Raw genomic sequence first — 13293 nt, 5'->3', positions numbered from 1 at the left:
ACAGTGTACTTTGTCAGTCGGCCTGTTCTGCTCCCCACTCTGTCTCTGGTGAATCCTCTCACCGCCCCTGCACCTCTGGCCTGTACTCCAGCTCTCTAAGCATAAATTAATACATCTTTAAAAAAATCTTACCAGGGAGGATATTTGAGAAGACAGGCTTTTCATAAGTTTGACTTGGTTGCGTAGTGGTCTGCACGGTATGAAATGGAGGGAAAATCTCAACAACCGTCAATGGAGACCCCAGTGCCTGGGGCCTTTGGTGGGCAGTGGGTTTGGGCAGTGAGGAGCTCTGTACGGGAGCAACATGAAGTGGCCAAAAGAATATTCAGTCTGGCCGGAGTCTCTTTATTATAGATGTATCGGAACTGCCCCCTCTTGCTCAGGTTTTCAGTTTCTGTTTCAAATTCTGCACAACTTACCTTATTCTGATGGCTCTGTAATCACAAGATCTCAGACTGTGTTTCTCTGGCGCAAAGAGAAATATCCCCATGTCTTTGTAAATCCATGAAATCAACTGTTGAAACACATCTATGGTGTCTAAAGGAGCTAGAAAGGTTTTCGATCCCAGAAGTAGGGCACTATCTGCTTCATGGTAAGGATAAACTCTGTGATTGTGTAACCGTATCCATTTGATCATACTCACTGAATTCATAGGGAGGTATTTCCACTGTCAGCATGGACCCAGGTGTGACGTACGTGTGTGTGTGCATGGTTTTACTTCTTTCATATTACCCAAACATGTTACATGGATTATTTCTATTTTATAAACCTGAGAAGATTTATAGGACATTTATGTACTAATTGTTGTTGCAAGTGTAAAACTCCCTGTTAAGTTTAAATGGGGCTAATGATGAATTATACATGATCTTCATTAATAAGCATTTCACGCTGGTGGCTCTTTTGCAGGCTCTATCTTAGGTGCCGAGGTTCTAAATATGAACAGACAGTTCCAGTCGTCCAAGAACTTGTGACTGATTCAGGAGACTTGTAATGGAAAATATTGATGTTTTCATCAATCTAAAATGTTGGGTAGTATATAATTGATTTAATAACACTTTCACTTGCAACTGACACAGAATCCATCCCAAATGGCTTCAAGGAAAAGGAAAGCAACCGACAGTGAGGTTCAGAAGCGTTCCAAATTTCAAAACCATGAGATTTAAACAATCCCATGAGGGCTAAGATCATCGTGATAAATGCACTGCTGGGGGAGGATTCAAGCTGCATGGCTAACAATGAGGAGGAAGGGATTTATGTTGCAGAGTCCTTCAGGAAGCTGCAGAGAGGAAAAACAGGCGTCGGGGCAATGCAAGGGGAAAGAGTTTGGAGATGAGCTAAGCACACAGAAAGAGAAATCTGTGCATGCAAAATTTTGGTCAGTCACTTTTATTCAAAATGACAGAAAGCTTGCTGTGATTCTCACGTAAGAGGAGCACCGGCAGACCAGGGGCGGGAGAAGGCCGTGTGGGCCAGTAGCATCCCTGTGTCGAGGATATCTCCCAGGCTGCTTTGCAGCCGACGATTAGTGGATAGCCAATGGCAATTTTTTAAGTGAAATTGGACAGAATAGAGTGGATAACACTATGCATCGTATGCATAAAACTCTACATCTCACGGCATTTTGTTTCAGTTAAAATATGTGGCTGTGTCAATGGGGCCCAGGACAACCATTCCCCCTCTGAAGGAAAGGATTGGAAACCTATGTTCTTGGTATTGCGTGAGATCCACTTGAATGGATTTAGGAAGAAGCACATCACGGCTGCACTAGTGGTCAGGAAGTTGATTCTCCTAGTAAGAAATCAGAAGCTCATTGGGGGGGTAGGAGAAGGTGGGAGCAGGGAACGAGGTGGGCCGGAAGCATGCATGAGTGTGCTGGCAAGAGAGGAGACGTGGAGCAGGTAATTCTGGAGGGGTGATGCTGAATGGCCTGCATCTGAGGCTGTCTGGGCTCTGTTTGTCAGCTAGTGGCTCGCAGAGCTCAGCGGGCCTGCTGGAGGTTAGCACGAGCCCTCACACGGCCAATCTCAGGTATGGGTGGCTTTGTTCAAGACTTACAGGGTCAACGCTTAGTGTGGGGGAGGGGAGGCAGAGAACCCTTGGGAACTCACCTGTGAGGCAGAGACTTCCACCTGTGATTTACTGGCCCACTGATTGCTTCTACAGGCTCCTGCGCAAACGTTTCAGGTCACTTGTTAAGACGATAATAAAGGGCACAGACCACATGTTTTCTAACAGTGGGAAGCTGAGGTTTACGATCGCCAGCAGATTGAAGGTCATCACCAAGTCTTTCCCCTCTTCAGTGGCCTCCTCCGTCACAGCGGCCTCCGCTGTTGTCCTACTCTTGGTGATTCCAGCCCAGCAGTGCTTCCCGAGCCCCAGTCCCCCAGCGGCCCTGCTCCTCCCACCTCTTTACATTAGGGAAGACTGATTCTGACTCTTGCCTCTGTGCCTGGAACCCTGTCCAGTGCCAGCCAGTGGACACCCGTCCTCTCTCATGCTTGTTCATCTCTCACTGAGCTCGATGGGGACACTGGTTGCATGTGAGGCGTCTCTGTGTGTCATCCCGGCGTCAGCCGACCCACCTCTGCCTGGCGTGAGTGTGCGTCCCCTGCTTCGAGGCCAGTGTGGACTCTGGGGTCCCAGTCACAGACATGGCTCTAGAGGGGCTCAGGAGCGGTAGCTCCTCGCTGTCACCCGCCGTCGCGACTTACACCCCTTTGGTAGTACATTTTAAGCTGGAGGAGTTGTTGGCATCATGTTTGCTGTGACCGATGTACATGCCTGAGGTCATAGGTTGGGACTTAGGAGACACAGGAGCGCAGCCCCCAGAGGGGACCCCTCCACCCACACTGACCTCATCCTGCAAGAATGCGGCTGTTTGGGCATCACCCCTTAGTGACTAAGAGCTCAAACAATGACACGGAATGGATTTCCTGACCCTCCAGGTGAGGTTCAGCCTCCCCTGGCTCCTGCTCTAAGCACACAGGTGGAGCACCCAAGCCCTGCGCTTCCCACAGCAGCGAATGGCATGTCCCACTCCCCATGAGAAATACCTCACCCCAACTTCTTTGCTAGAGTTGGGCATTTCCCGGCCTCTGGCTGGCCCGCTCTCTCCCTTTTATTTGCCTGACTCAGTGGTTCCAGCTGTCCTTCCGTGGTGTGCCCCACAAATGCTCCCAGATTCTGTTTGCAAGTGTCAGGTATCCAGTCCCAACAATCCAGGAACCTGTTGGTGGATGATTTTGCCTGAGAAGCCAGCACCCCAGCGTACCTGTGTTCAGGCAGTCAGTGGGAAAGCCTTATCCCTGCCCTGGGATTTTGTAAGTGAAGACTTCTTTTTGTGTCAAAGTAAAAAGATATCATGTTAAATACCAGTCAGAGGAACGCTCCCGATGCCAGGCCCTGCTAACTCACGTCCCACGCTCTGGGAAGCAAGCGTTATTGATTTGACACTAATAGTTCATACATTAACTCCACAAATATTTATTAACTGGCTGCTATACATTAGAGGCTAAACTAGGGGAAGGGAATCAAACAGGAACCAAGACAGATCGAGTTTCTGCCCTAATTGTACTGCGTGTGGACAACTCTTAATTATTGCATCACTTATGTTATCAGACAAGCTATATTTCCAAATTCCTCTTAAAAAGCAGAGGCATGATGGGTGCACTTGTGAGCACGCAGAGAGCATCTGAGAAGGAATCGTGTGCTGCCTCTTGGCAAAGGATACTGGCCTCGTGCAGAGTCGCGGGTTTGCAGGTGTCAGTGATGAGGTGGCCGATGCCGTCATTGTCACCCACATACACGCACCTGCCCATTCTCTGCACCTGGACCTGTGTCACATTTATCCTTTCTCTTCAATTTTACATCACGGTAGCGTTACACGTGTTAATGTTGGCGTGTAACGTTATAAAAATTTATTATGTTAAATTTAGTCAATTAAAAGCAGTAAATGGTGTCACTATCATGCCAATACCTGGAGTTCTAGTGGCCAGTGCCGTTATTCCCTCGGACATAGGGTGATGGTAGATCATGGCTGCGTTGCCTCACGAAGAGCATGAAGCTGAAAGCTCGCTGTGTTAATGTTCTTGTATTTTTTTTTTTTTAAGATTTATTTATTTATTCACACAGAACTGGGGTACAGGCCAGAGGCTCAGGGGCGGTGAGAGGCTTCACCAGAGACAGAGTGGGGAGCAGAACAGGCAGATCAACGAAGTACACTGCTGAGGGGAGCAGCGGGCGGGCCAGGAGAGGTCTGGCTCGCCATGTGGTCTCCTCCGGGGCAGGCGGCAGGCGGGAATCGAACTCATGCGGAAGTGGCCTCAGATTCTCAGTGCTGTGCTGTAACCCGCTGCGCCACCAGGGAGGGCCAATGTTCTTGTATTTAAAACGTGGGATCGGAGACACGGAGGGGAGTGGCCTTGAGGAGGGTGGGTCGCATGAGGGGGAGAGGAGGCCGGTATGGCAGCGAGGGGCTTGCTGGGGTCCTTGTGGCAGATTGCTGGCTAGATATTTGCAGCATAAAAGCATCCCAGATTCGACACATGCTGGCTTGTAGGTTTGTAGGCCAGGAGGACGTCAGCCCCAAATCTTTTTCACGTACAGTTTTGACATCTTGGTCAATTGCCATTCAGTCAAGACCCTGGAATCACAGGGACTCCACTCCCTGTGCCACATCCCACATGCGACTTACCAGCCACCCAGACATTTCTCCCTTCAGATTATATTTGTAGTCTGACCATTGTTCACAACCTCTTATCAAAGAGGTGACTGTCAGGAATAGATCAAGATCATCACTCGACCTTTCTGCCGTGATGGTGACCTGTATTTTCACTGGCCAGTGCAGGAGCCACTGGCCACAGGTTGATCCCTTGCAATGTCACTCGTGCAATTAGGAAACTGACTTTTTAATGCAACTGAAACCTGAAAACCACGCTGTAGGGATGACCACATTGGACGGGCAAGTCTAGCTGCTGGGTTACATTGAGTTGCACAGCATGTCAGGAATTGGTGGATTCCAGAATTTGAAACAGATGGAGCCTGCCAATGTGGGAGGAGAGAGAATCAGCACTCGGAGCAACCAAGTTTGAAGGTTCTGGGCAGGCAGAATGAGAGGGATTTGCAGGGTTGAAGGTCCGGGGCTGCAGAGAGGGCCATCAGAGAAGAGCCAATCCCACAGCAACGCGAAAGGAGCGCGGGAGGAGGAAAGCACGGCAGCTGACGTGACAATGTTGACGGGTGACTGGCCTGGATGACCGTGCGACACTGGAGTCGTCAGTTGCTCTGTTGAAATGGCCACATCTTGATGCCAAAGTCATCCAAGACTCAGAGACTGAAGAAGAAAGACATTCAATGACGAAATAGAAGACTTTTTATTTTCTGTGTGATGGCGTCCTTGGACTGAGATTTTTTTTTTAAAGATTTATTTATTTGTGCATACAGAACTGGGTACAGGCCAGAGGCTTAGGGGTGGTGAGAGGCTTCAGCAGAGTGGGGAGCAGAAGTACACTGCTGAGGGGAGCAGCGGGCAGGTCAGGAGAGGTCTGCTGCGCCATGTGGTCACCTCCAGGGCAGGCGGGGATCGAACTCATGCGGAAGTGGCTTTAGCTTCTCAGTGCTGTGCTTTAACCTGCTGCGCCACCAGGGATGGCCGGGACTGAGATTTTAATGCTGCCAAGTGTAATGTAATGTAAGTAAGGCTTAGACTATTCCTTTTGAACTCAAAAAGTCTTAGAACACAGGGCTAGATGAATTGATATTGAAAAGGAGGTGCTGCAGATGGGGCTCCCAACTCTTCTTGTTACCACCACCCCAGCCAGCTCTCTGTGAGTTTTTACTCATCCTCTGTGGAAGCAGCCAAGCTGTGGCTGTTCCTCACCTGTTTGCTCCTCAGGGGCCTTTGGCCCATGGGCCTTGCCCTGTGTGGGCTTTGCTTCATCTGGGTGCACTGTTGCAGCAGCACCTACCATGACCTGATACCTGCGGCTCGCGGGTGACGGGTGTAACAGCACTGCCTTGCGGCCTTTCGTTGCTGAGCCCCTCAGGCCCACCCCCTGTGGAAATGAAGGGAGAGAAGTTAGAGCGAACCGACCTGGCTTGTAATTATCTGCTTGGACTGCCACACAATGAATGGCTAATGAAGGAACTAAAATCCTTTTTCTCACAGTTCTGGAGGCTAGAACTCTGCTATGAAGGTGCAAAAGGGGCTGAGTCCGTCTCTGGTGTCCAGTCCCTTTCTGCTGTGCAGACAGTGGCCACTTCTGCTGTCAACACAGCACAGAGCTCCGCTCCCCTGTCTTCCAGCCCTAAGGGACTAGGGTGCCATCATGAAGACCTTGTTTAATTGCCGCTCTCTCTCCCTGAGGCCTCTTCTCTAAATGCAGTCACGTTAGGGTTTAGGGCTGCAATGTGTGAACGGGTGAGGTATTCGGAGTCTGGCCCCGGCAGTGGGCAGCTTGGCCTGGTAGGGGGACGGCTCGTCTGCTGGTCGGATTCTCTGGACACGGGCCTTGGCCGGCCACGTTCTGCAGAAATGTGAGCGGCTCTAACACAGGACACACTGCTCATTCATGTCAAAGATGGCTTGTCAGAAATACAGGACAGTATTTGTAGATTCTCATTTCGCTAGATATAGAAGAACTTCCTACATGATAAATACAAACAGAGTGTGAAGAGGTGTTTATGTGGGAGGCAGAAATGTCTGGGGAAATGTCTACTGCACTTGTATTTTGATTAAAAAGTAAAGTCATTCGGGAAGAATGTATCTGTATTAAGTTGGTAAAAGCAGGAGGGGATAAGGACCAGGTGTGTTGGCACCGTGAGCGGGGCAGCCCGTGACACCTGCCGTGTAGTCTCAGTCTGCAGTGGGTCCTCATTCCATCAGACCAGCTCTGGGGAATTGTTTATCAAAAATATCTGCTTGTCAAAATGGGGTTACAATGACAAACAAAAGCAAGTTTGATGTGTTATGATGTTTTCAATTACCGAGTTCTAAGCGTGCGCTATATTATTACACTGGAAAATTTCTTACTGATAGAAGAAACAGAATTGTGTTGCTGAGATTTTTTTTTTTAAATAACTCTATATTACTTTAGTACTCCTTCGTGTAAAACTCGTCATGCTGAGCAAGTCAAGTCAGCAAAAAAATAAATTCTATAAGAAAAAAAAATTATATAGATCAAAATACCAGTCTGAGGAAATAACACTTATATGGGATGGCAAAGCTAATCATGGTTGTTCTTCCTCTGCATCTTTCTTTTTGCCTCTCCATTTTCCAGATTTCCTGGATTTAGGAGAGATTAACAGCTCATTTTTAGTGGATTTGTGCTCACCAAGACTGAAGTACTTGGCTGTGGACCGCATCGTCGGAGGGATTTTTGTATCTCTCTCTGGCAGTCAGTGGCTTGTTCCGGCCTCTGCACACATTCCTGCCTGTCTTTCTGCGTGAAGACCAGGTGTGGGACTGGGCTGTCTTCAGCACCCAAAGGCAGAAGTGGCCGGAATTAAATTTGATGTTAGAGAGTAGGGACTATGGAGGTCACTCCAGATGATTTTTGTCATTTTTGAGAGGTCATCCAGGGAAGAAGAAGCTCTGTGACCTGACAAGCCTTGAAGATTCCACTTCTCACCAGTTATTGTCAGAGGAAAGGGGGCTAATAAACAGACTCGATTCTACCTCATCGTCTGTGGGTCAACGCTGCCAAGTGCCTAAGTTATACCTTCCTCCATTGCCCAGTAAATCCCATATTTTACTATGACAGGCCATTGTTCATACTTTTAAGAGTTCCTTTTCCTAGAAATTGGTGTGTCGAGTAGTATTGAGGAGGCAGCGTAGGTGAGAGGTGACAAGCTGATCATTCAGAGGACAGGAAAATAGAATAACAAGGCCGAAAGCTTGAGTTATAGACCCACTTGGTGACTGAGATTTTAGACAATTTCTTTGTCATAATATGTGTTGATAGAAATGCTGACATAGAACCTGAGTTTGTTCTTGGGCTCCCCAAAATTTAGGGAGCACAGAAGTTAAAATAATTTAAAATATGTGGGTACAGTGGGCATGAAGGTGATGGCTAGACCTCTGACTGGCCAGGGCAGATTCGGACACGGGCACCTTTTTCCTTCTTTCTCTCTCTCTGCTGTGTCCACCCCCACATCCTCCAACCTCTTTCCCTGAACAGAAACAGCCTCTTAGGCTGTTTTCCCTCAGTGCAACATTTGCTGATCTGTTGGTCTGCGTTCTTATATTTTTGAAGTTTGATCAAATAAAAAGAAAATGTATGAAAGCAAGTGACACACACAGTTTTCCTTGCTTATTTTCTTCCTACCCCATTACTATTACTTAAATCCCTTTCTCTGGTTATTTTGTTATCCATCACCTAAAATACTTTGATCTCTTTTGTCATTTTTTTTTTTACCAACCTATACTTGTTATAATCCTCACTTGTTGGTTTTATTTCCTTACCCTCCATATATTTTGGGTTTTTACCAGCTTATTTTTCTGGTGCTATTCTAACCCCCTCCTCAGCCCCCACCCTCCTGACAATATTAAAAATAACTTACTTAATAAAAAGTTAAAAACTAATAAAAACTAATTTGGACTGTATGATGAGAAAATTAGATGACTACCTTTTCATCACCGTTTTAAGTAAAATTCTGTCATGGAACCCGCTTGGGTGTGAATAGCCCTACATTCATAGCAAAATGTGGCTAATCCCATATATAAAGGCTGTTGTGATAATTGCGTTGCTTAGTATAAAACCCAGTATGCTCAGCCACAGTAGAGTAGGAAATACCATTTAAAATTCACCCTACACGTCCTCCTGAAGGAACTTGTAACCTAATAGCTTCAGGCAAGAAAACAACCTTTATGTACTCCCAGGATTTTTATTTGAATGGTGATTTTGAAGTGCCTTGCAAAAACTTGCCCTAAGTTAATTATTACTTCCTCTGCTGATAACCATCACTAGGTAATGCATGTAATGAAAGCTTTGGTCTTAATTATTTGTGCATGAAAGACAAGTATAATGGAACAAAATGACATTTGAGAGGCCTGGGTTTAACCTGTACCTGTGTTCCCATTATGAATTAGACTGATGTTGTTTGAGTTTCTCTTTTCTTTCTCATTGAACTCAGACAAAATAAACTGTGGCAAACGAGCCGCGTCAGCTCCAAGGAGCTTTAGTCTGTTGTTGGTCACAGAGTAGGAATTTGGTAAATATTTGTGGAGTGGGCTAGTTATTTACTACATTTTACAGTGCCAGCTAAGCTTCTTATTAAGTGAATTACAGCATTTCCTTAATTACTTATGAATGATTGATTATTTACTCTGTGTGATTCCTTATAAAGGGGAATAAATAATAGGGTTTTTTTCGGAGGCGTAACTGTACGGGTATACCAGTCATGAATGTACCTAAAACAGATGTAAAGTGGTGGCTTGACGAGCTTCTCTGGAGACTCCGTGCTGTTCGGGCTTCCCCTTACAATCTCGAGTGTCGTTTCCTTCTTACCATTTTGACTCACTTCCCAAGGCAAACGCTGTGAGGAGTTGTCTTCTGGAACAGGGGTGGGTTGAAAACACGGTAGAAAACATGGGCATTTGCTTTAGTTCCCCCTTCTGCAGTTAGGCCGCGCACTTCTCTGTCCTTAAGAAGATTCCTTTCCCCTAAAATCGCCGTTACACTGCCTGGCCGTTGTCGGTGCTTCGGCCTCAGCCTCCGCTCACCAAGTGTATCCTCTTGCCTTGCAGGAGCTATGCCTGTCCCAGACCAGCCTTCGTCAGCCTCCGACAAGACCAGCTCGCTGAGCCCTGGCTTAACCACCTCCAACGGGGATGGCTCAGAAGCAGAAACCACCTCTGCCATCCTGGCCTCTGTCAAAGAGCAGGTAGAAACATTCTACTTTGTGATTGTGTTGTTGTGGGGGGGGGCTTGAAAATTTGTTTTTTCCCCATGAGAAATGATGGTGCAGTTATGGTGGAAGAACTCAAGATTTTCTAGCAGAATTTGGTATATGTTATCAAATTAATATTAGAATGTGATTAGCACTGCTTTTGACCCCATGTTTCAAGTTACGATCTTTTTCCTAGAAAATGATTCCATTGGGTGGGGAGATGGGGATTTTATAATCAAGCCTACCTGTAGCTGGAGTTTTGTCAGAGGAAATAAGATGCTTCCATTTAATGCTATGCAATTCATGGGGCCAAATAATTGATCTTTCGATAATAAAATAGCCAAAATAAAATGTCAAAAGATGTCCCTGAGACTAGAGAACAGGTGTGTGACAGGAGCTTGTCTTGTGTGTGTCGGGGCAAACTGGTCTTGCTAATATTTCCGAGATGGATCAGTTGAGAACTTTACCTGTGAAACTGATCAAAGTCTGAATGATTCCTACTCCATCATTTCTTTGCCATCAAAATAAGTAGGTAAATACAATCCAAAGTCTTTGATTTAAAGGAAATTGTTTCATGGAATTCAGGTTTCTTTTACATACGAGGTGGCAAAGCTGGACGATCAAGAAGTTTAAATTCACTTCTTAGGATGTGATAGAAATCAGCATTGCCATTTGAGATTGAGCAAGCACCATTTATTTAATTATGATTTGAGGGTGCTGACTCAGCAGGAGTGATGGGGGGAGCGGTGTCCTTCCTGATTCCAGAAACATCTCAGCAGACCTAAGCCTTTCGGCTTAGGTGCAGTGAAGGACAGTTACTCTAGTCCCAAAGAAGGCATCTGGTTTCTTTGACACCACTGATGTTGTTTAATGAGTGAGGTCCAGTTTAAGTACTATAGGAAGCCACTTGACCATTCCTGCTGTCAAACGAGGAGCTGGGAAAAGGTCTGTGGGCAGGAAGGAGCTATGACACTATCAGTGAAGCTGCGCCATAAGTGAGGAGCACACAGCTGGGCAGACACACGGGCTAGTGTCGCTGGTGAAAACGGAAGCTGGGAGGTTGGGTCCAGGTTGTACTGTGTCTTTTGCTTCCTGGAGCCCACCCATGAAAGTTTCTGGATCTTTTCATGAATAATGGAAAAGAAAAGCCGGTTCTTCCTGTCCCCATATTCAAAATGTTGATTTGTTACAGTTGGTTTCCTTTATGGTTTCTTATTTTGGTGTGATCTGGAAGTCTTGTCAGACCATTAATTTAGAATGTGGCAAGATTCACTACAATAAAACAAGAGGAGTAAATATAGCAAGAAAACTACAAGAGCTGCTTGATGAAAACTCTTACCATTTTATCACAGGGCATAAGGTAATTCAGAATATTATGTGCCATCATCCTGTACAGAAAATTTGATACAATGACAATACTACTCTCTCCCAAATTAATATATAAAATTTAGTCCTGGTAATCAGGATCTCATGGCTGCTTGTTTGTTTGTTTGACTAACTGCATTAAACTGGTTTAAAGATCATGTGCAAGTATAATGTATGTGATTTGCAAGAAGTTGGATAGAGAGATTTTAACTTTACCAAATATATTAACCACAGTGGTGTCCATTTGGTCCAAAGTAGAAAGGATGGTCTCTCTGTAGGATATGACTGGAAGTTCAGAGCAGATATAGACATCAGGGACCTAGTTCATTTGAAGTAGTTCAGCTTAGGGCAGAGCTGGGGCTTAAATGGTTTAAATATAACTGGACATATTCATCGAGCGGCAGAGTCCATTGGCTTCTTTGGTGTGGTCTGATGCAAACAACCGTCTCTTCCATCACTGGGAGTTTTGTCCTAAATTGTCCTTACGTCTCCTTCCTCATTTCCCCCTTTAGTATAGACTCCATCTGTGGCATCAAAGTCAAGTGTATTATTTTTAATTAGTTGTGATTAAGAAAAGAGTGGCTTTAAAAGTCAGTTCCTCCTGTGATTTTTAATATTTATATGTATGATTTATTTATCAATCTGTTTACTTGAAGGAATATTATTTGTCTGAGCCTTTATATATAAGTGCTTATGATAATAGCCTCCTTCTTGACTGAAAAGTTTATTTATTAACATGCATTTCGAGGAAGAAATGACTTCAAACTTGAGTATTCCTCTAGTTCTGTCTCCTGGAATGTCAGTTATGCAAAAGGAAGCAGTTCTTTTGTCATAGGAGTCATAGGTTCTGACCTGATGGCCATATAAGAGATCACAAGTCTGTTTATTCATTCAACTAACATTGCACACCTTGGCAAAGCATAATAGAGAATAAGAAAGGAACAGTAGGCATCAGGAAAACTCAGTCTTACAGACTCCATTGGCATAAGGTTAAGTTAATGAGACTAGGACGATTAGTCCTTAGATGGTTAACATCGCAGCAAAGAATTCTAGTCTATAGCCACAGGATGATGATGCTTCAGCGGTGCAAGCCCTAAGCCAATCCCTGTGTCCCACAGAGCATGTGTGGCATGACTCGAATGTGGACAAGCAAGGCCCTCGTGTGCTTTAGCACAGAGTGTGGATTGCTGAACAACATGATATTCCTGGGCTTTTCATTTGATCTTATTATTTTCCATCTTGATTGCCTGTGAGCTGGTGTTTCCACACTTTATATCTAACTTAACGGCAGCAATGACTGGTGCTGTATTTTATAGGTAACGTTCTATATTTCATACCCCTCTGTCACATTTTCATAAGTTGTTAAGTCTCTTGTCTGATGGGGCTCCATTTCCTCTCCTGTCAGTGACGAGAGGCCTTAGCTAAAAGAGAGGGGAGGATGGAGGTTGTGAGGACTTTTGTTAGGTATTTGGGTACAGATCTGAGGGAGGAGATAGATGACCACTAATTACACAGAGGAGCCAAGGTGATGTGATGACAGAAAGAGTGACCACAGTTAGTCCCGTTTCTAAGAACGGGAGGTATCCTGTGATGATTGCAGTGACCCGAGGGGAGAAACAAGCAATGCTTGAGAGTACCGGGGTCGCTTGGGGGAAAATTGACTGAGTACGTGAGAGCGAGTGGGACCCGGTGCACCTGTGGAGGGAGTAACTCGCAGAACAGGAGAAGGAACTGCAGCAGGGACTGATGAGTGGGCTGGGCCAAGTGGCTTTTGCTTCCACTGTCATGATCGACATTATCAGCAGGTTCTTAGTTGGTGTCTGTAGGGGACTTTGGAGAGTTAGGCTGAGGCAGGCTGAGAGGGGGAAGCTAAGAGGGTGGTGGTTATGGCAGATTGTGGAATCCATGCTGAGAGCACGGGTTAAATCTACATAGATGGTGAATACATATAGAGGGTGGTAGCTGGGGAACTGGAAGGCAGTTTTAATGTCAAGACTTGGTTATGATTCTGAGTCATGAGATGGAAACCAGGAAAAACAG

At 45.7% G+C, this 13293-nt stretch overlaps 1 protein-coding gene across 1 annotated transcript in view; it reads left to right on the top strand.

Moving 5' to 3' along the window:
* Nucleotides 1–13293, top strand: part of CTNND2 (catenin (cadherin-associated protein), delta 2) — a 665207-nt gene that overhangs the window by 116551 nt on the left and 535363 nt on the right. The window contains exon 2 of the mRNA XM_012721744.1: nt 9746–9882. Coding sequence (XP_012577198.1) covers nt 9751–9882 — 132 coding nt within the window. The 5' untranslated portion in view covers nt 9746–9750. The remainder of the gene's footprint in view (nt 1–9745; nt 9883–13293) is intronic.

The sequence above is a fragment of the Condylura cristata genome, unplaced genomic scaffold, assembly GCF_000260355.1.
Source record: "Condylura cristata isolate star-nosed mole 26May11 unplaced genomic scaffold, ConCri1.0 scaffold00007, whole genome shotgun sequence".
NCBI lineage: Eukaryota > Metazoa > Chordata > Mammalia > Eulipotyphla > Talpidae > Condylura > Condylura cristata.
The sequence above is the reverse complement of the archived record's forward strand: the minus strand, read 5'-3'. Positions and strand labels throughout refer to the sequence as shown.